Genomic DNA, 24196 nt, shown 5'->3' with positions numbered 1-24196 from the left:
CAATACAGCATAGCACAGTACAACACACAACAACATAACGCAGCACAGCACAACACAGCACAACACACCACAACATAACACAGTATAACACAACACAGCACAACACAACACACAATAAAATAACACAGCACAATACAACACAGCATAACACAACACAACACAGCACAACACAACACACAATAAAATAACACAGCACAGCACAATACAACACAACATAACACAACACAGTACAATACCAACTGCCCACAACACCACCAACAACACCAACACAACACAACACAACAAAAACACAACACAACACAACACAACACAACCAGCACAACACAACACAACACAACACCACAACACAACGCAACACAACAAAAACAACAAAAACACCAACACAACACAACACCAACACATCACCAACACAACACAACACAACACGACACCACAACCTGTACGACACCACAACACAACGCAACACATCACAACGCAACACAACACAACACGACACAACACAATACAACACAACACAACACAGCTCTCTACACACCAGCACAATATAAACCTGAATCTGTCTTTTAATAACACAACAAATTTGACACGTTATGTTTGTCAAATACCTGACACGTGACACTCAGGTATCTAATATTTACACCTGACTTAATTAACAGTGTCCTTCAGGTGTAGTGATCTCTGTTATTTCTTAATATACCTGTCACTGGAGGTATTGTTGGGGGGGGGGGGGGTGATCGTATTGGTTTAAAAGTAAATGTTGTGGTCAGGAAGCTTGCAACCTGAATAATTATTATTATTGTTATTAATTTTTTTATTGTTGTTATTTATGTTATTATTATTATCCCTTGTATTATTATTATTATTATTATTAATATTATTATTATTATTGTTATTATTATTGCTATTATTAATATTATTATTATCTCCTGCTATTATTATTTATTATTATTGTTATTATTATTATTATTATTATTATTATTATTATTATTATTATTATTATGATTATCTCCTAGGAGTCTTATGGAAAAGAACGGGAATAGAAACACAAATCGGGAATAAACGCAAAGAAAAACGACAATAAACCCCAAATCCGGAAATAAACCCAAAACCGAGAATAAAATCAATAACCGAGAATCAACAGAAAACCGTGAAAAAACAGAATCCAGGAATAAACCCAAGAGCCGTGAGGAAAAAAACCATTAAAATCGACTATCTATCAGGAGGTAATTAAGCAGAGCGCCGGTAAACCCTCACACCTGCGCTAATCACCATCAATCAAGACTAAGAGGCTGACGGAGTACACACCTTCGTCATGGACCCTCAGGATACTGCAGATCATCACCAACAGCACTTGGATGGGTGAGTGAGTCAGCCTCCTGGACGGGTGAGTCAGGCTCCTGGATGAGTGAGTGAGTCAGCCTCCTGGACGGGTGAGTCAGGCTCCTGGATGAGTGAGTGAGTCAGCCTCCTGGACGGGTGAGTCAGGCTCCTGGATGAGTGAGTGAGTCAGCCTCCTGGACGGGTGAGTCAGGCTCCTGGATGAGTGAGTGAGTCAGCCTCCTGACGGGTGAGTTAATTAAGTCTCCCTCTACAGGTAATGTCTCACTCACTCCCCCCTGTATGTTCTCTCTCACTCTTTATCACTCTTCCTTATTTCCCATCTATGTTAGCTGTTATTCTTATTTCTGTCTTTATTCCGTCGTTTTTCTGTCTTCCTCTGTCAACTCTTTCAACCGATGACGTATTGACGTATTTGTGTACACGTCAACAGTGTATTTGGGGTTAATGTGAGACCTTAACTTCTACACCTACAGTATACTGACGCCCTTAACTAACGTCTACCACACCTACAGTATACTGACGCCCTTAACTAACGTCTACCACACCTACAGTATACTGGCGCCGCCTGCACCAACGTCTACCACACCTACAGCAATATGCTGACGTTCTTAACTAACGTCTACCACACCTACAGTATACTGACGCCCTTAACTAACGTCTACCACACCTACGACAGTATACTGACGCCCTTAACTAACGTCTACTACACTACAGTATACTGACGCCCATAACTAACGTCTACCACACCTACAGTATACTGGCGCCCTTAACTCAAATCCAGGAACTGTCCCGAGATTCCCCAGCCACAACATGACACCTCTCCACACTTCACTTACTCGTCTGTATATTCGTTTATCTGTAATATTATGCTGGTATATATAGTATTTCTCTAGTTCCTATATTCTTGTGTAGTTTCTTGTTATTTTTGGTATTTCTACGCTGTGTGCCATCGACGTGGTTGTGTATGAAATTGATGCTAGTGTTTTATGAAGAGGAATTACGGACGTATTATGTGTTCTAGAGATACTATTCGTCTTTCGTAAGATTGGGAGGCTGAGTCTACTTGGTTATAGGATACCGTAATCTCTCTCGCCTCCTCCTCCTCCTCCTCCTCCTCCTTCTTCTCTTCTTCCTCCTCCTCCAACACCCACAATAACATAGTCCTCTCTCTCACACACACACACACACACACCATTTCCTCAACATTATCACACTTATTACCGAAGTTTTGCCTTTACAATACTTCACCACAGTACTTCCTTCACCACCACACACACAGTACCACACCACACCACAGCACCACACCACCACACCACACACAGCAACCACACCACACCACAGCACCACACCACAGCACCACACCACAGCACCACACCACCACACCACACACAGCACCACACCACACACAGCACTACACACCACCACACCACAGCACCACAGCACCACACCACCACAGCACCACAGCCACACACAGCACCACACACACAGCACCACAGCACCACACACCACACCACCACACACAGCACCACACACACCACACACACACACCACACCACACCACCACACCACAGCACCACACCACCACACACACCACACAGCACCACACACACACAGCACCACACCACCACACCACAGCACACACACACCACCACACCCACACAGCACCACACCACACCACACCACACCACACCACCACACCACACACCACACCACACACCACACACAGCACCACACACACACACACCACACACAGCACCACACCACACACACACACACCACACCACCACAGCACACCACACCACAACACACACACCACACCACAGCACACACACAGCACCACACCACAGTACCATACACACACCAGTCCACAGCACCCACACACACCACAGCACACAGCACCCACCACCACACCACAGCACCACACACCACACCACAGCACACACACACCACACCACAGCACCACACCACCACACCACAACCATACCACACACACACCACACACACACACCACACACACAGCACCACCACACACACACACAGCACCACACCACCACACACACAGTACCGCCACACACAGCACACACACCCACACAGCACCACACCACACCACACCACACTACACCACACACACACCCACAGCACCACCATCACACCACAGCACCACACCACACCACAGTACCATACCACACACAGTCACAGCACCACATCACCCACAACACCACACACCACACCACACCACAGCACCACATCATACCACACACCAGTCCCACAGCACCATCACACCACACCACCACACCACACCACAACACCACACCACACCACAGGCCAGTATTTCCGCGGTAAAACGTGAGCAAAGGTAATATCGTTCCAGTGGACGCTTGTGGTGCAGCCTGTGTTCTACGGTGATAAATCTTCTCACTTTTATCTTGTATATATTGTCATGGGTGGCTGGTGGAGGTGAGGGGGAGGGGGTGAAGGTGGAGTGGAAGGAGGAGGGGTGGGGAAGGAGGAGGGGAGGGGGAAGGAGGAGGGGTGGGGAAGGAGGAGGAGGTGAAAGTGAAGTGTATGAGGAGGGGTGGGGGGGGAGGAGGGGGGAGGGTAAGGAGGAGGGGGGGAAGGAGGAGGGGTGAAAGGAAGTGTAAGGAGGAGGGGGAGGGGAAGGAGGGTGAGGTGAAGGTGTAAGGAGGAGGGGGGAGGGGAAGGAGGAGGAGGTGAAAGTGAAGGTAAGGAGGAGGGGGGGGGAAGGGGGGAGGGGTGAAAGTGGATGTAAGGAGGAGGGGGAGGGAAGGAGGAGGAGGGAAGGGGGAGGAGGGTGGGGAGAGGAAGGAAGGGGTGAAAGTGGGGGTGTAAGAGGAGGGAGGGAGGGAAGAGGAGGGTGAGAGGTGAAGTGTGGGGGAGGAGGGTGGGGGAAGGAAGGAGGGGTGAGGTGAAGTGTAAGGGGGAGGGAGGGGGAGGGAAGGAGGGGTGAAGTGAAGATGTGGGAGGAGGGGGTGGGAGAGGAGGAGGGGTGGGGAAGGAGGAGGGGGTGAAAGTGGAATGTAAGGAGGAGGGGTGGGGAAGGAGGAGGGGGTGAAAGTGGAGTGTAAGGAGGAGGGGTGGGGAAGGAGGAGGAGGTGAAAGTGAAGGTGGGGTGTAAGGAGGGCTTGGTGGAGATAATATCGTCCAAGGAAAAGTTATTTTCAATACTTTCTTGGACAGTAATCCAATCATTGTACCGTGAGAAGAATGCCACAGCAGGCAGGAAGGTGAGAGAATGTTCGTCGAGCTTTCATATGAGTGAACCTGAACACTAGACGCTGCTTAACTGCTCGTGCTGGCGCTGTTGTTATGCCATAAGTGTACGGACTCCACCTTATGAGAAATTTTATCAGTGTTACTTTAAGAATCTTGGTAGATATTTAATTTTCTTCGTAAATATTGTGTCTCCGAGCTACAACTTAGACCTACTTTAAGATACTAATTTCTAAGTTAAAACAATATTATAAATGGATTCATCAATAGTTTAAATAATGCTACGTAGAACAATCAATTAACAAACTTTACCGTAGATACATTCAATAACAAAAAGCACAATGACATTAATCCATCAGCCTCGTCCCAAACACAACAAAAACAACCACAACAAACAAAACAAACACAACAAACACAACCAAAACACAACAAACACAACAAAAAACAACCAAAACACAACAACCACAACAAAAACACAACAAAAACACAACAACCACAACAAAAACACAACAAACACACAACAAAAACACAACAAACACAACAAAAACACAACAAACACACAACAACCACAACAAAAACACAACAAACACACAACAAAAACACAACAAACACACAACAACCACAACAAAAACACAACAAAAACACAACAAACACACAACAAAAACACAACAAAAACACAACAACAACCACAACAAACACATTCTAACACCCAAAACGTGAGAGTGTGAGGTCCTCTTATGCACCCCTCACCACCTACCCCTGACACTCTGAGAGACAGTTATATAAAGTCAAGTAAGTAAGTCGACAACTGAGAGTAATCCTTTTTTTTTCATCTTATCATTTAAATTAAAGTCGTGGGGACATCTTACCTTGTAGACTGGTGGTTGGGGAGGAGTGGGAAGGGGAGAGGGGTGTGGAGAGGGGTAGAGAGAGGGGTAGGGGTAGAGGGAGAGAGGAGTATTGGCTTTATGACCTCAGTAATAGGGGCTTTGATTGGTGACGACTCTCTCTCTCTCTCTCTCTCTTTTGTTAAATTATCCTTATCTAAGTCATTTACTGCCTCAATAAACCTGCTTTTTCTTTATTTATGTTTGTAGACCACACACACACACACACACACACACACACACACACACACACACACACACGAGAATAGAATAAAATAATATACTTGTTTTCATAATATATCATCGATGCTCATTTGTTTCTTTGGTTGTTTTACGGACAGATTGATCTTCGTGACGGGAATCAAACTAATTTACCGGCTGTCACTCTAGCATTGAACACTTAATTTTAGTCTCATAATCTGCGTCAAATTTTCTCCTTTAATTATTTATTTTTTATTTATTTTTTAATTAATGAAAAATACTAGTATGGAAAATATGTCACCTTGGGGGGGAATTTTTAAAGGTAAGTCTAGGTAAGTATATGTATATTTATTCATTTATACGTGGTATGTATTAAGGGGTTATATGAATACCTGAATATATACAGTACAACTAAATCAAATGAGAAACATAAATATTATTAGTTTTTTGGATCTCGTGAACATTTCAATGCCTTAGTTTATTTCACCTGGTAATGATACACTCTAAAGCTACCTGAAGGGGTTGGGTTAGCGTTAGGTTAGGTCAAGTTTAGCGCTTGGTTAGGTTAGGTTAGGTTAGGTTAGGTTAGGTTAGGTTTGGTTAGGTTAGGTTAGGTTTGGTTAGGTTAGGTTAGAGTTTGGTTAGATTAGGTTAGTATTAGGTTAGTTAGGTTAGGTTAGCATTAGGTTGTTTAATCACTGGTGTAATAAACTAGGATGCCTAATCTTCACGTGATCCCAATTCCTTCACACCCAAAAATAAATACAAACAACACTCCTAGTTAATAATGATTAATTAGACCTGACAGCACCTCCACACTAATTCAGCTTAACTCACTCACTCACCCGCTGACGGAAAACTCTGGAAAATATGATAATAAACGGCAGGTTGTCAGCGATGAAACTTTAATGAGTTTACCTTCGTTGGATTTTGGGGGAGGATAATTCTGGTAAAAGCCAAAATGTTGGATCGTGTAATTTGAGAATGTAAGAACAAATTATTATTATTAGTAGTAGTATGTGTGGTCGTAAGGGAAGGTTAGAGGCCATAATAGCTGATAAAAGTAGTAGTAGTAATAGTAGTAATGATAGCAGTAGTGGTAGTAGCTGTAGTTTCATTATTAATACTACTACTAGTTCTACTACTTTTTTTAACGTGGCCGCCAGCCTCTCCCAATAGTCACATCTTCGCCGCCATTTTATTACCTTAAAATTAACTATCCTAATACATAAGTAGCTACCCTAGCTGTGTTGAGTTAGTTGAGCCGCAGATCTATGCGGCATTCAGTGACTGTTGACTCGTAGTCAATATCTGCAACTGTTGTCGGCTTTGGGGCAGAAGCTCTCGTTCCCCTGAGACAGAGCAAAGCCGATCGAAGGAGAGAGAAGAACAGTCGACATCTCATCCAGGCTGTAACATAACTTCTGGGCTGCTGCTTCTGTTCGGACTGCACCTCCGCGAGTCTGGCGTAGAAACATCTTGCACTTGGTCCCATCCCACCAGAGGTTGTGAACGCCAGAGGAGTGAAGCTGCCTTGATCAACATTTTGAATTCTCTCCCTATATGTCCTTATCTTATCTTATCTTATTATTATTATTATCATCATTGTATAGAAGGTGTTTGTTCAATAGTAATCTTAAAACCCTTGTAATAAAATAACAAATCTTTATTTTATTAGTTGTCAGTGAGTCATTCTTCCTACTGTAAAAGGTTCAGTCTGGGTTACTTCCCTTCCTGATCCAGGTTGACCTTTGTCGCTTTGTCATTCTCTTGTCGTTCACAATGACTTTTAACTCTCTCCTTAGCACACACATCCTTACAAACTCAGTCATGAATAGGTTGTAACTTTTCTTTTCGATTCGCTCATTACAACAGTATCATCTGTAAACACCAGCTGAGGTTGCTCCCATCTCTCTCTCTCTCTCTCTCTCTCTCTCTCTCTCTCTCTCTCTCTCTCTCTCTCTCTCTCTCTCACCATTTACACCTCTTTTTATGATGCAAAACTTCAGGAAAGACAGTTGTAACTCTGTCGTGTTTGTTCCTCCGTCAGTGACCAAGTTGGTGGGGAGTGACCCGGTGGAGTTCGACCACAGGGAGTATGTTACTGAAGTGCCGGAGAACACCACCCACGACCTGCTGCTGCGTCTGACTGCCCGGGTCCAGGTCCCAGGTAGGTCCAGGTCCAGGTACACCACCACCACCCACGACCTGCTGCTGCGTCTGACTGCCCAGGTCCAGGTCCCAGGTAGGTCTAGACAAAGAAATAAATAGATAAACAAATAAGTAAATACGATCCATAGGCATATTACTGTAGGGAGAATAGACGTAAATAACAAACTTGATAAACAGGGAACTTGGGGCACGTTAATGAGGCTGACAGGGAAGCAATTAATACCGTCAAAGAAAAGGTGACAGAATTAATGAGCGGAAGTGACAGGTTATTTTTTCTAGGAGGAGGGAGACGGCCGGGGGGAGGGGGGTGGAGTGGGAGGAATGAGGCACGTGATAACCTTTTCTGTTAAGGGGGTGTGTGTGTGTACGTGTGTGTGTGTGTGTGTGTGTGTGTGTGTGTGTGTGTACGTGTGTGTGTGTGTGTGTGTGTGTGTGTGTGTGTGTGTGTGTGTGTGTGTGTGTGTGTGTGTGTGTGTGTGTGTGTGTGTGTGTGTGTGTGTGTGTGTGTGTGTGTGTGTGTGTGTACGTGTGTGTGTGTGTGTGTGTGTGTGTGATTCATCCTCATTAAACGGTGAGAAGCAGGTGTAGATCTCATCGTGTATTCAATGCTCCAGGTGTTTCTAATATACAGTATATCCACTCAGTAAACTCACCTTACCTAGCGCCTTCAATGCTCGAGAACCACACAATCTTGCCCTTATATATTTGGACACAATTTTACTTCACTCTAACCTATATAGTAAGTAATATAGCCCTTATATATGTTGTATATTTTTAACTCCTTAATATTTACTTACGGGTTATTTGTAGGATATAGCTTATATAAGATTAAGTAGTAAATTAATTCTTCACTCAATGTTTAATGGGAATATTTTTGTCTTCTAAATATATGATTATAAAATACTTACAGGAATAAATAAAAAGTATGATATAATTTTTTACTTATGGTACAGATTTGTATTTTTTTCAAGTGTTTAATTCCAAATACCTTCACATTTTTTCATATATATCCGTATGGTAATTTGTAATAAGGGGGGAATGTGTCTTATCATGTGTCTGGCCTCCGACTGTCTATACGTAATGGTGAGATAAATTAAACTGAAATTCTTCCTTTGATATGATTTTTTTTCGCTTGCATCCACTTCCTCCACCTCACCCTCCACATCCACCTACTCTTCCTCCACCTCCTCATTTTCCTCTTCTTCCTCCTCTACTACAAATATCACCCCCAACCACCACCCACCTTCCCCCATCCCCCATCCCCCACCCCCCACCTCCGGGTAGCCTCCACATTGTCTCCGTGACCCTTTGTTCAACAGTTCCCGGAAAACGTGACCTATTCTGTAAGGAGCCATCAGGATATGAATCTAAACGTCACAACAGAGGCATCGAGTGAGAGTTAGCTTTTGTGAGAGTTAGCTGATGTGTGTGTGTGTGTGTGTGTGTGTGTGTGTGAGTTAGCTGGTCTTGTGAGAGTTTGTTGGTGTGAGAGGTACTGTGAGCCTTGACTAGTGTGAGAGGTATTATGAGAGCTGGTGTGTGAGAGTTAGCTGAGGTTGTGTGTGAGAGTTAGCTGGTGTGTGAGAGTTAGCTGGTGTGTGTGAGAGTTAGCTGTGTGAGGTAGTGTGTGAGAGTTAGCTGGTGTGTGTGTGAGAGTTAGCTGTGTGTGAGAGTTGGTGTGTGTGAGAGTTAGCTGTGTGTGTGAGAGTTATGGTGTGTGTGAGGAGTTAGCTGGTGTGTGTGAGAGTTAGCTGGTGTGTGAGAGTTAGCTGGTGTGTGTGAGAGTTAGCTGGTGTGTGAGAGTTAGCTGTGTGTGAGAGTTAGCTGGTGTGTGTGAGAGTTAGCTGGTGTGTGTGAGAGTTAGCTGGTGTGTGAGAGTTAGCTGGTGTGTGTGTGAGAGTTAGCTGTGTGTGAGAGTTAGCTGGTGTGTGAGAGTTAGCTGGTGTGTGTGAGAGTTAGCTGGTGTGTGAGAGTTAGCTGTGTGAGAGTTAGCTGGTGTGTGAGAGTTAGCTGGTGTGTGTGAGAGTTAGCTGGTGTGTGTGTGTGAGAGTTAGCTGTGTGAGTGTGTGAGAGTTAGCTGGTGTGTGAGAGTTAGCTGGTGTGTGTTAGCTGGTGTGTGTGAGAGTTAGCTGGTGTGCTGGTGTGTGAGAGTTAGCTGTGTGTGTGAGAGTTAGCTGTGTGTGTGTGAGAGTTAGCTGGTGTGTGAGAGTTAGCTGGTGTGTGTGAGAGTTAGTGTGAGAGTTAGCTGGTGTGTGTGAGAGTTAGCTGTGTGTGTGAGAGTTAGCTGGTCTTGTGAGAGTTTGTTGGTGTGAGAGGTACTGTGAGCCTTGACTAGTGTGAGAGGTATTATGAGAGCTGGTGTGTGTGTGTGAGAGTTAGCTGGTGTGTGAGAAAGCTGTGTGAGAGTTAGCTGGTGTGTGGTGTGTGTGTGAGAGTTAGCTGGTGTGTGAGAGCTGGTGTGTGTGAGAGTTAGCTGGTGTGTGAGAGTTAGCTGGTGCGTGAGAGTTAGCTGGGTGTGTGTGTGTGAGAGTTAGCTGGTGTGTGAAAGTTAGCTGTTGTGTGAGAGTTAGCTGGTGCGTGAGAGTTAGCTGGTGTGTGTATGAGAGTTAGCTGGTGTGTGAGAGTTAGCTGGTGCGTGAGAGTTAGCTGGTGTGTGTGAGAGTTAGCTGGTGTGTGAAAGTTAGCTGGTGCGTGAGAGTTAGCTGGTGTGTGTGTGAGAGTTAGCTGGTGTGTGAAAGTTAGCTGGTCTGTGAGAGTTAACTGGTGTGTGTGAGAGTTAGCTGTTAATACACTTACTATAACTTGCTCACTCACACATACAATACCTTGTTGTATTCGTGGGAAAATACAATGTAAAAAAAAAAATACTATATATTCTATTTGATACAATACAACAAATCCAAAAATTTTATCATTTATTTTATTTCTTGTGTGTGTGTGTGTGTCTCTCTCTCTCTCTCTCTCTTGTCTATATTAAAACGAAAATCAATTAATCTTCACTTGTTTGCTAGTTTGTCTTCTCGTTTAACATCTATTTATCTTGAATTATCACTATCATTCCCCTTCTGTCCTGTAGGAGGGGGAGGGGGGAGTGGAGGCTAAAAGCTCAAAGGTAAAGCGAAAACAAAAAAAAATAGCTTAAAATGTGGATATAGTAGCGACCAAATGAACTTAGTTTGCGGTGTTGTCGCTCGCTGGGACCATTCAATGTGCTGTTGGGGAGATTACACTTGTATCCTAAAAGCCAGTGATGTGTTTACTGCCCTGTGGAGTGAGGGGGTCGATCAGCACTGGCCCGAAGACTCCTGCCATCATCGACCCCTCCCCCTTCCCTCCTCTCCCCCAACTCCAAACCCCTACCCACCCCATCCCACCCCATCCTACCCTATCCCATCCCATCCCACCCAAAAAATAACTAACTAAAGACCTCCTACTCTTCTTCCCCCCTCTTCCTTTTTTCATAATTCTCCTCCTCTTCTTCTTCTTCCTCCTCCTCCTCCTCCTCCTCCTCCTCTTCCTAATCTCTTTTCTCCTTCTCCTCTTCGTATTCTTCTTCCTCATCCTTCTCCTATAATCCCCTCCTCTTCCAAATCTTCTTCTTCCTCCTCCTCTTCCCCTTCCTTCCTCATCTTCCCCTTCCCCCTCTTTCCTCCTCCTCCTGCTGTAGCCTCCATCACAGAGAGGTTCTACAGTAACGCCTTCCTTATCTCCTCTCTATTGTGTTTTAGTTGACAGAAGGTGTGGAGGAAGTTAGGAGAGTTTTTACCAAGATGATATATTGTGTTGGTGTGTAGGGGAGGGGGATGAAGATAATAATACTATATATAGGTGGATATGGTCGAAACTCTGGAGGTGGGACTGATGGCGATGGTTCTTATGCTTCGTGTCGTATAGTGTGTGTGTGTGTGTGTGTGTCTGTTTGTATCTTCAAAAGGTCTCCTCCTATTGTGTCTCCTTACTCCCCTTGCTCCAACCACTCTTCAGGACACACACACACACACACATGGCTTCAGTTTCTCACCAGGAGACTGTGTAAAGGTAAGTAATAAAGAATACATATTTACCATATTCTTCCCTGATATATCTTCTAGTAATATACCATAATAACTCTATAGCCACCGCCTGTTATGTAAATCTCTCATAGTTCATCTTTAGTTGTGTGTGATCCAAGACTTCATAATTCTCTCATCTATAACTCTATCTGCCAAGAACTCGTCATTCTGTTTGTGTATCTGAAAACTCATCAATGGAGCATCAACAACTCTTCATCATTCTGTCATTTATAGCTGTAGGTTTCAACGGTTCATTATTCTAACATCTATACTTCATGTGTCTTCTCTTGGTTTTTTTCTCACTCGAGTTGTTTGTCTTCTCGCTATAGACGCCTCCCTGGTGTTCGTTATCACAAAAGGAAACGAGGCGGATCACTTCTGGCTGCACCCCATTACTGGCAGTCTCTCCATCCGCTCCCCGCTGGACTATGAGACACAACAAGAGGTAATGCTGATTTGTTTTTGATGTTCATGTCGTTTCTATCTCTTGATTCTATTTTTATGTTGTCGATGCTCCGTTGTTTATTTTGTTGAGAGATTTATAGTTTTATGTTCTTTTGTTTTATATTTTGGTGGCACCTATTAGTTGTCGCTCCTCTTTTGTTTTTTTGTTAGTTATTTTTCAATGCTCTTTTTTTTATATATTTTTATGACTAATGTTCGATGGTCTTTTCTATATTATTTATACGACAAATGTTCTGTGCTATTTAATCTCTTTTGTATGGGGTTTTGTTTACGCTTTTCAATTCTCTTATATATTTTATTTATTTATTTTTTTTTTGTTGAATCGTGAGCGTTAGTGAAAGGTGAAACAAAAACAAACTTCCTTTTATCACTGTGCCATCACTCTCACGCCTCTTCTTCCTCCTCCTGCCAGAACTTACCCTTCACAAACACGAAATTTTCCCAACATTTCCGGCCAAAACACCGAGGTAGGTGGAGTGAAAACGCTCTTAATAGCTTTTATTGTTCTCCAGCTTCATAAAATGTTTCACAAAATAAAATATCTCCTGATATGGCTGCACCATTAGACGCGAATTGTGTTTGGAATTTAGTTATAGCTTGAGAGAAGGTGTTGAGGTCAGTGTGTTCACCAATGGGAGTGCGGTCATTGTAAACATCCAAAGAAAATGGTCCACCGAGATTTAACGGTAACGTGTGAGTATTATCGACTATATATTGGTTCTTGTATACCCAGAGAGTTTTATTTCTCATAATTTTCGATTGATGATAAATTTGTCTAATTAATGACCGTATTACGTGCTTAAATACCTTAGTTGTTGAAGTGCAGTAAAAGCATAATATCAACTATCTCCAGGGGACAGTGAGCATTTTCTCACTATCAAATACCGGGAATTACATAAAATTACAAATTATCGTCAAATAATCCCGAGTATTAGGTATTATCAGTCATCATTACCGAGTATTACTGATATTTTCGTGATGTAAACACTATAATTCAACACTCTAAAGAATTACTAAGACTTACGAAGCATTACCTAAAACCACTGGGTGTTAAATTACATCATCTATAATTAACAGAATAAGCAATAATAAACGATGACAAACCACACTGAACCAACCTTACTAAAGCGTAATACTTGAAGGAACTCGAAGCTCAACGTTATGCTTTCCAACTGCCCAAAATAACAGTGCCTGGCCTCGTCTTTTCTACCTAACATGTATAAGTGATGAATAAATTACTCTTCTCGTCCTTCTGCAGTACACGTTGGTGGTGGAGGCCCGGGCGGGGGAGGCGAGGAGCGAGGCGAGGGTGGTGGTGAGGGTGAAGGACCAGAACGACCACGCCCCCGTCTTCCCTAGGTCCCTCCACGAGACTCAGATCACCGAGGAGGACGACCGGCATCTCCCTAAGGTCATCCTCACGGTAAGGGGGTCATTTTCTCTCTCTCTCTCTCTCTCTCTCTCTCTCTCTCTCTCCTGGTATATCCCCATCAATTGCAACCAAACTATACCTTCCCAGTACCTTGGTTCTCCCATTTCCCTCCTGCAGCAGGTGACGGCTACGGACGGGGACGCTGGAGAGTACGGACGACTACGTTACAGTCTTTCGGGCGACGGTGTCAACACTAATGGGTCCAGGGCTGCCTTCGCTATAGACCCAGTGACCGGTGCCATTCAGCTGTTGAGGGTGAGTGAGTGAGTGTGTGTGTGAGTGAATGAGTGTGTGTGTGAGTGAGTGTGTGAGTGAGTGAGTGTGTGTGCTGTTTTATTTTAGGAGAGAAGAAGAGAAAGTGGAATGGGAAGGTGAAAGAAAGGAAGAGAAAAATGGAGAAATGGAAGGAGAGGGGGTGAAGGAGAACGAGAGAGAGAGAGAGAGAGAGAGAGAGAGAGAGAGAGAGAGAGAGAGGTGACACTGGGGAAAAAAAATAATGAGAAAAAATAAAAAAGTGAGTGAGTGAGAGAAAGAAAACAAAATACTTAGACAGATTACAAAAAAAAAATAGAAAAACAAAAAGATCAGTAAAGAAATATGACACAATACTCACAATAGAAGATGATGTACAGCCTATAGGTTAATTATTATACAATACATTATTTATGGGGTGACCTTAAAAAAAAAAATCACAGTTAACATGACACAAGTTATTATAATGCCACAGACACACTATTAGCGGCCCTGGTAAACACATAGACTCAGAAATGGTATGAGTCTTAGGGCTGAGTCAGGTATGATCTGAAAAAGAAAATGAAGATAACATTAAAGTTATCTTGTGTACTGACTGTTATTTGTTATATGTGTTGATGAGTTTCTGATTACGACAATACTACATAAATAAAATCAACAAAGTCATTACCACATAACTAAAATACCTATTAAGAGAAAACCACTGAATATAAAATAAAACTCTTCATATTATATAATTTAAAATAACAAATTTGGGTTAGATATATTGATCAAGAGACGAATAACAGTCTTGGATGGTTTAACTTTGAGGTATTACTAAAGAAAAGACCCATAGCTATCGAGGCTTAGTACATCTGCATGACAAAGACTCACTCATCACACTACTGAGCATCAAAGGCTCATTGAAGTTTATAGTGCTAGATGAGGGAGCCTTTATCGCCCTTATCTCCATTACAAGTAGACTCCTCTATCTCTCTGTCTCTCTCTCACATTCTCTTCCTCATCCTTCTCTCTCTCTCTCATTCTCTTCCTCATCCTTCTCTCTCTCTCTCATTCTCTTCCTCATCCTTCTCTCTCTCTCATTCTCTTCCTCATCCTTCTCTCTCCCTCTCATTCTCTTCCTCATCCTTCTCTCTCATTCTCTTCGTCATCCTTCTCTCTCTCTCATTCTCCTCATCCTTCTTCTCTCTCTCTCATTCTCTTCCTCATCCTTCTCATCCTTCTCTCTCTCATTCTCTTCCTCATCCTTCTCTCTCCCTCTCATTCTCTTCCTCATCCTTCTCTCTCCCTCTCATTCTCCTCCTCATCCTTCTCTCTCTCCATCCCACATCCTCCTCCCCCCTGAAAGCAGTCTTGATGATAACACAATATACATTACCTAAACATTCACATAAACACATGATAAAGAGATTAATTACATGTCTGATGGTACAGTATGTATTGCATGTTTATTCTACCTGTTGTGTGGTTTAATTACCTGCCCCACCTGTCTCTTGAGGGTAAACACGTAATACACAGCTGGGAATGGCGAAATAATGCACACCTGAGTATTAATTTACACAGGTGAACTTAAATGATGAGAGAACAATTCCCAAATCGGTAACATATTTTTTTTTTTTAGTTGTTTTGTTTATATTCAATTGTAGACTTAATGTAGTTGTGATATTGTTGGAATATTTGGTGTTAATACTGATGCATCACATAGGCCAAATTTTTGAGAGTATCCATAGGTAACAGATTCATTAGCTTCAGTCATTGTCGGGTTACTGAGCCTCCCAAGCAACCCGTGATAGAAATATATATACGTATTGTAAATTGGTTTTCAATAATGTAAATAGTTATGGAGATGAGTGTTAGGAGGACACGGGGCGCGGGTGTTGGTGAGGCCCTCAGTACAAGCTCCTGTGATTGGTTTGGTTGGTGTACATATATGAATATATGTATGTTTGTATTTATGTATGTGTATCTGTATGTAAGAGTACTTGTGTGAGTGTTTACAAGCATGGTGTTTGTGTACACTATTAATGTGACGTCAGAACCCTGTAACCATCACCACCAGCCGGCTCAGTGGTCACTTCCCCCCTCCCCAGCCACTGGACAGGGACCCCCCACACGGACGGGCTCAGTGGCTCCTGAGGGTGACGGCGACGGACGGGCAGCTGGAGGCGCACACCGACGTACGCGTCAACCTGAAGGACGTCAACGACAACGCCCCTTACTTCCCCGCCCACACCACCACCGCCTCCATCTCCGAGGACACACCCAAAGGTATATATATATATATATATATATATATATATATATATATATATATATATATATATATATATATATATATATATATATATATATATATATATATATATATATATATATATATATATATATGTAACCGGTCGGAATTTACTGGACTTTATTTTCTCACTTGACTTGGGGTTTATTAAAGATTATTAGATGGTAATGGCAGTGGAAGCGCCCCTTAGTGAGAAATCCCGAACCAGCACAAGAGCACTTAAATTTACTAACAAAATGAATTGTCCGTGACCCGTGGAAGGATAGCGTCTGTGACTGGGATGAATGAGACACACTGTAAATTTTAGACACTTATATTCCCTCCAACTACAAACACAATCAAATAATGGTGCACCAATATGCGCACCTCTTAACTTGAACTTAAAACACTACTCTGGGGAATAAAAGTTATACATGATATTGAAATTATTAGAAACTCAGGCAACAATAAATTTAAAGTATTAAGAAATGTTGCTTGCACACATGAAACAGGCCTTAAGGGTTTTCACAGAATAATATCCACCACTGCGGAAGTGGTATAAAAATAAGAAATTATTAATTCCACCATGAATAGGCCTAAAGGGCACTCAATATAATTATGTTACACCAACAGATGCAGGCCTTAAGGGTTTTCAACAAAATAATATCAGTCACTGAGGAAATGGTATTAAAAAATAAGAAATTAAATACTCTACAATGAATAGGCCTTAAGGGCACTCAATATAATTATGTTACACCAACAGATGCACACCTCCTAACCTAACTTAAACACTACTCTGGGGAACAAAGGTTATATCTGAGATTGAAACTATAAAGAAATTTTAAATGCACACAGCATACATTAGTAACTGAAAAAATAGTATTAACTACACACAAAAATATTGTCACTATTATAAAGACGTTACTGAGTCCAATACCCGTGAACCATGCTCCCTAACCTAACACACACACAGATTCCACCTGCACTCCGTAGTCGTTTAAGGCACAACCAACAGGCACCCGTAGTTGAAGGCCCAAATCAGCCTTTCTCCACCTTGGAAAGTGTACCTCTAAACTCCACTGACTCTTGGCCCCAGTGTGCGACCCTGTATCACTCAGCTAGCTTCACTTTACCCCCCGGTACATCCATAAAGCGGAAGGGAGTGAGCCAATCAGACCTTGTACATTTGAGAGAAGCTTTAGCTTCCCGTTAGCAAGAGGGTTTCACTAAGCTGCTTGAAACATGTGGTATTGTGAGCTGAGGTAGAGGAGAGCTGATGACCCCAACGATCGTCCCGTCGTCAGCTGGGCACCCAGACGGCTAGATTCCCTCAAGAGATCCTTTGATACCCCGCTAAACAGTGACAGGCCTACACTGATCGGTCCAATGGCGACAATCGCCACCCTCAATCATCAACGGCAGTCTCAAACGGCAGTCAATCTCTCGCAGTCAAGTGGGTTCTGGCGGAAACCCTGAAATGAACTCACTGTTAGCTCTAGTTTACTTTATCACTGCCCTATCTAAACCCTGTCTGAGATTGAATGAGACTTACTTGTTATACTGCAATAGCGCAACACAGGTGACTAGACCACGTGACTATTTCTGTGGACGGACGCGCAGGGATGTCCTGTAAGTCCAATCGCTTTCACGTGACTGAGGACCAGCCAGCGTCGCGTCTCTCCAAGGCGCTAGCTTAGGCCTACGTGACATATTTTCCGCCTAACTAATAACTCCTTGGGACACCCGTGACATTATTCAGACTGATAAACGATCTATAATAATTTCAAATTCAATAATAGTCCCTTAACTTCATGAATCGCATCATTATTAATTCGGCAAATTACATTTAATATCACTTAGGCCTAGTTCCACAACCTCTCGCTATGTGCAGGGAGCGCTCTCTTCCCTCCGACGACCTTGAAAGCTCAGTATCGCCAATGGCGCGTGTTTGAAATTTCTGAATATTACATATATATATATATATATATATATATATATATATATATATATATATATATATATATATATATATATATATATATATATATATATATATATATATATATATATATATATATATATATATATTAAATTCTATGGTACAAATATAAAATGGACTGCACCAACCTTACAGTACAGTGGTAATTAATGTAACATATACCATGCATACGTAACAATTTAATTTATACAATATGCAACATCAGCCAGCCCCCACTGTGTACAACATGTGTGCGGCCTCTTTATGCAACATGCGCCCACTGGAACTTTAGTCATGTGATCACTCCAAATGTGTCCCCAGGTACTATGGTGGCCCAGATGGTGGCGACGGACCACGACGACCCTGACGAGGGCTACAACGCCCAGCTGGTGTACTCACTCGAGAAGAATGTGATCGACGAGTCGTCCGGCAGCGCCATCTTCAGTATAGACAATCAGCTGGGCCTCATCACCACGGCGCTCTGCTGCCTCGACCGTGAGAAGACCCAGAGGTACACCATCCAGGTGGTGGCTACTGACGGAGGTGGCCTCAAGGGTGAGTGTACCACAGGTGGTGGCTACTGACGAAGGTGGCCTCAAGGGTGAGTGTACCACAGGTGGTGGCTACTGACGGAGGTGGCCTCAAGGGTGAGTGTACCACAGGTGGTGGCTACTGACGGAGGTGGCCTCAAGGGTGAGTGTACCACAGGTGGTGGCTACTGACGGAGGTGGCCTCAAGGGTGAGTGTACTACAGGCAGCTCTAGGGTAGGTGTACCACAGTGTACCGCGGGCAGCCTCCGGGGTGGGTGTACCACAGTGTACCGCAGGCAGCCTCCGGGGTGGGTGTACCACAGTGTACTACGGTTTCTTTTTGTTTAAGTTTGTATACAAAGGTTCGTTTACGAGTGAAATTAAGTGATCTTAAGTACAGTAATTACTATATTATCACTAACGTTTCCTTATTGTTAAGTAATAGTGTGTCAGGTGTGCTAATTGTGTCAGGTGTGTCAGGTGTCGCCCCTTGGCTCCCCCAGGTACAGGGACGGTGGTGGTGGAGGTGCAGGACGTGAACGACGTGCCACCGAGGTTCTCACGCTCTGAGTGGACGCTGGACGTGTCCGAGAGCCTCACCCCCGACCACGTCCTGGCCACCCTCACCGTCGTCGACCAAGACGTGTCCAACAACTTCTCCTACAGGGTCAGTACCTCCCCCACACCCACTCCTACAGGGTCAGTACCTCCCCCACACCCACTCCTGAAGGGCCAACTCCTCTACAGCGAAGTAATAGAGGCCTATAAAAAATATAGTAATCCTATTATAGTTATGAACAGCTGTGTTGTATTACATGATTCTCGAGGCCTTGTTATAATGAACCGCTATATCTCAGGTAGTGTGAGGTGATGTGCCTTATGTGTTACAGCGTCCACACGTGTTTTATATTAACACAACCACCTCCTGTGCCCGCCTCAGATAGTGCCAGGTAGTGGTCGGGGGTGGCAGATGTTCCGTGTGGATGGTCGACGCCGGGGTATGCCAGGAGGGGACCTGCGGACGGTGACACCTCTGGACTACGAGAATCCCAACCACAGACGAGGATTCCGCTTCAGGGTAGAGGTGACAGACATAGTAAGTTGTAAGAACTTTGCTGCTTCCGTACTTGACACTGTTAGCGATCCTTGAGGGGGAAGTTTGGTGTAATGGGCACTGCTGGTCTTGATCCCACTAATGTACTGTTTCTCCCGAGATGATAAACACCTTTTGGTTCAATGAAATACCTGAAAACCCCATAAAGAGTTAGTATCATCATTAGCCTATTGTTTGTATTTGTGTTATATATTAAATATATATACAAATTATCATTGACATTTTATCATCTAATGTACAGTACTAATGTGGGAAAAATATCAAACAATGACATGGTCTGTGAGGAGACTGGTCATTAATCTTCCAGTGTGTGTGTGTGTGTGTGTGTGTGTGATGATGATAATAATAATAATAATAATAATAATAATAATAATAATAATAATAGTAATAATAATAATAATAAACGGTTTATTAATAGAGTTGCAGCCGGTGGCTGAAAATATACAGACTTACATTTGATTTAGACATAATGATATAATATGCATTGAATACATTTACAGGGCTGTACAGTACATAAATCAGGAGTTGTTTATCATTTTAACAATAGATGGGATGGTGCTGTTCTTATATCTATCGGTGCGGGCTCTTATGGGCTGAATTTTGTTGTAGTGGCGGACTGCGTGAGGTGGGCGGGGGGCTGCAGGTGGCAGGAGGTGGCGATGGTGTGTGTGTGTGTGTGTGTGTGTGTGTGATACAAGAGAAGGTATTGTAACTGAGGTGTCCGCGCCAACAGGGAGAGGAAGGGTGGGGCGACAAGTATCACGTAGACGGCACTTGGGTCAACCTCCGCCTGGCCGACGACAACGACAACACGCCCACTTACGACAACGACCTCGCCGACCTCACCCTTCCTGAGGACACGCTCCCTGGCACCCTCCTCACCACCTTCACCGCCAAGGACCGTGATGGGGTGAGTTTGGCTTCCTCCTTCAGTAGGTTACTTAAGGAAAGGAGTTTTCTCGTGTGAATTCCTCTTGTCTCGGATACAGGTATCTTTTGTGTTCTTTCGTGTGTTCTTCAAGAGTGTTTACTTGTTATTTCACTGTTCTTCTCTGGTTCTTTAGGCGTTATTTCTTATTACTGCTTTGGACGTTCCATATTCTGTGTTCTACAAGGGCTGGTAACTTATGAGTCAGGCGTCTGTTTTGAGGGGGGGGAGGGTCTTACACTGTCAGCTCCTCTTGTAGTCCTTCGTCTATGAGGTCTTCCCGCTACTTCACGTTCCTGTGTGGGTCTTAAGGCGTTGGTTCCTCCTACTTCAGGCACTACAACAGAGAGTACTCGCTGACCCTGGACCGTGATGTATATTAGTAGAGAGTGTGAGGTGCTGTAGAGTAGCCGAGAGGTGATCACTATACTGCACTATTAACCTAACCTAACCTAACCACCACTAACCCTCCCTCCTGACCACACCATCAAGGGAGGACAGAGTCGGGTGCAGTACAAGATAGCGGAGGACAGTGACCCCGGGCGGCAGTTTGGGGTGGACGGGTCAGGGGCGGTGTGGCTGGTGGGCGGCCTCGACCGGGAGACAGCGGACGCCCATCGTGTGCTGGTGTGGGCGGTGGACGATGGCGTGCCGCCCAGGACCGCTACAGCCACCCTTAACGTGAGTTTTTATTGACATGTATGTATATATAATTGTACGTATGCTATCTGTGGTGTAATGGTCAGCATTCTTGTCTGCAAGCGAGCGGACCTAGGTTCGATCCCCGGGCAGGGTGAATCTATGGATATGTTTTTTTAGGACATTTGCCTCTGTCTGCCCAGCAGTAATTGGTGACCTGGATGTTAATCGATTTGCTGAACATGTTCCGGGGTAGTGGTTAGCCAGTGCAGTTAGCGAATTGTCTGTCTTCTCGGACTATCCTTGACACTGGGTCATGCAACTCGTTAACTCAGGGTGTGATTGCTGTGTTGGCGACAGCTTCTATACCTTAAACAAATGCACGCCTAGGTGGCCCTTGGGCCGGCCATCCTCGTTACACGAGGGGCATCCATTATTATAATGCATGTAAGTATGTTATGACTAGTATGTATGTATGTATGTGCAGTATATATGTATTTACTGCATGTATGTTTGTATGTGAATTTAATACATATAATTACAATCAAGGGGTGTTTGATGTCTCCCGAATAACGTGTACATTATGAGTTGTGTAAACCAAGACACGGGGATAGTGTTAACACGAATATTTATTGGGGTAAATTATTCTTATTTTAATTTCGGTGACGAAATAGTTGAGTTGAGTTTTCATCTAAAATGTTAGAATAATGCATTATGATTTATTGTTAGTGGAGGTAATTTTGTGCCTTGGGTAAGTTTAGGTTAGGTTAGGTTAGGTTAGGTTCAGCAGTAATGTGAAGTTAATTGTGCGTCAGGTGAAGGTGACGGACGTGAACGACAACCCACCGTTCCTGGCGGAGCCGCGGCAGGTGGAGGTGAGGGAGAACAGCGCGCAGTGGTGGCCTGAGACGCTGGGGACCTCGGACGACTGGCGCCAGGGTCACGGGCCACCCTTTACCCTAACCCTTGACCCCAGGGCGCCCCACCACGTCACCAGCACCTTCACCGTCACCCACGACAAGAGTGAGTTGGTAAACATATTACAAACCAAAATATCTCTCTTACACTTGATAAGATTATTTATTGTTTATGTTTTGGTTCTTGTTCTTTGTTGCCTGTGTGTATTTACATTATATTGTGGTGTAATTGATTTAGAATTTTATACATTTAGTGATTATATTTTTCACTGTGGGCCAAACTTGTACCTACACTCACAGCGCGCCTCAGCTCACCTACACTCACAGCGCGCCTCAGCTCACCTACACTCACAGCGCGCCTCAGCTCACCTACACTCACAGCGCCTCAGCTCACCTACACTCACAGCGCGCCTCAGCTCACCACACACTCACAGCGCGCCTCAGCTCACATTCTAATAAAACTGAACTCTTCCACCACCTCACTGTGTGTGTGTATCAACGTGAGGGGCTACGTAGTTGTGTATGTGTTCTCTCCTACAGAAGGGGACGAGGGGCGCGGGGTGGGCGTTGTGTGGGCGCGGGCGGGGCTGGACCGGGAGGAGCGCCGCGCCCTGCTGGTGCCGCTGGTGGTGGGCGACGCTGCGGCCGCCCTCCGCCACCGTCACCCTCACCGTCCACGTCGCCGACCTTAACGACAACCCCATGACTCCCGCCGCCAAGACTGTCACCGTCCACACCTCCAGGTCAGTCACTGTCCAGGGTCAGTCATTGTCCACACCTCCAGGTTAGTCACTGTCCAGGGTCAGTCACGTCCACACCTCCAGGTCAGTCACTGTCCACACCTCCAGGTCAGTCACTGTCCACCCTCCAGGTCAGTCACTGTCCACACCCTCCAGGTCAATCACTGTCCCAGGTCAGTCACTGTCCAGCCCACCGTCCACACCCAGTAGTCCGGGTCAGTCACTTCTCCACACCCTCACAGGTCAGTCACTGTCCACACCTCCAGGCCAGTCACCGTCCAGGGTCAGTCACTGTCCACCCTCCAGGCACTCACGTCCAGGTCAGTCACTGTCCAGGGTCAGTCACTGTCCACACCCTCCAGGTTAGTCACCGTCCAGGGTCAGTCACTGTCCACCCTCCAGGGCTAGTCACTGACCACACCTCCAGTCAGTCACCGACACACACCCTCCAGGTCAGTCACGACCACACCCTCCAGGTCAGTCACTGTCCACACCTCCAGCACTGTCCAGGTCAGTCACTGTCCACACCTCCAGGCCATCACGACCACACCTCCAGGTCAGTCACTGACCACACCTCCAGGTCACCCACTGTCCACACCCTCCATAGTCACTGTCCAGGTCAGTCATTGTCCACACCTCCAGGGTCAGTCACTGACCACACCTCCAGGGTCAGTCACTGACCACACCTCCAGGTTAGTCACTGTCCAGGGTCAGTCACTGTCCACACCTCCAGGGCACACCACCCTCCAGGGTCAGTCACTGTCCACACCCAGGTTGTCACTGTCCAGGGTCAGTCACTGTCCACACCTCCAGCCACTACACCCCAGTCAGTCACTGTCCACACCCTGCAGGTTGTCACTGTCCAGGGTCAGTCACTGTCCACCTCCAGTCAGTCACTGACCACACCCCAGGCCACCGTCCAACTCCAGGTTGCACGTCCAGGTCAGTCACTGTCCACACCCTCCAGGGTCAGTCACTGACCACACCCTCCAGGGTCAGTCGCCGGACACACCTCCAGGTCTAGTCACTGACCACACCTCCAGG

General features: G+C 44.7%; 1 protein-coding gene across 1 annotated transcript in view; it reads left to right on the top strand.

Moving 5' to 3' along the window:
* Positions 1–24196, top strand: part of LOC121876491 (putative neural-cadherin 2) — a 61804-nt gene that overhangs the window by 36696 nt on the left and 912 nt on the right. The window contains exons 2-15 of the mRNA XM_042381614.1: positions 7711–7830; positions 12214–12329; positions 13608–13772; positions 13899–14036; positions 16124–16301; positions 18605–18838; positions 19318–19481; positions 19755–19910; positions 20662–20838; positions 21349–21537; positions 22311–22526; positions 22953–23196; positions 23284–23435; positions 23941–24120. Coding sequence (XP_042237548.1) covers positions 7711–7830; positions 12214–12329; positions 13608–13772; positions 13899–14036; positions 16124–16301; positions 18605–18838; positions 19318–19481; positions 19755–19910; positions 20662–20838; positions 21349–21537; positions 22311–22526; positions 22953–23196; positions 23284–23435; positions 23941–24120 — 2429 coding nt within the window. The remainder of the gene's footprint in view (positions 1–7710; positions 7831–12213; positions 12330–13607; positions 13773–13898; positions 14037–16123; positions 16302–18604; positions 18839–19317; positions 19482–19754; positions 19911–20661; positions 20839–21348; positions 21538–22310; positions 22527–22952; positions 23197–23283; positions 23436–23940; positions 24121–24196) is intronic.

The sequence above is a fragment of the Homarus americanus genome, unplaced genomic scaffold (assembly GCF_018991925.1).
Source record: "Homarus americanus isolate GMGI-L3 unplaced genomic scaffold, GMGI_Hamer_2.0 scaffold42442, whole genome shotgun sequence".
Taxonomy (NCBI): domain Eukaryota; kingdom Metazoa; phylum Arthropoda; class Malacostraca; order Decapoda; family Nephropidae; genus Homarus; species Homarus americanus.
Note: the sequence above shows the minus strand (reverse complement) of the source record. Positions and strands in the feature narration are given on the sequence as shown.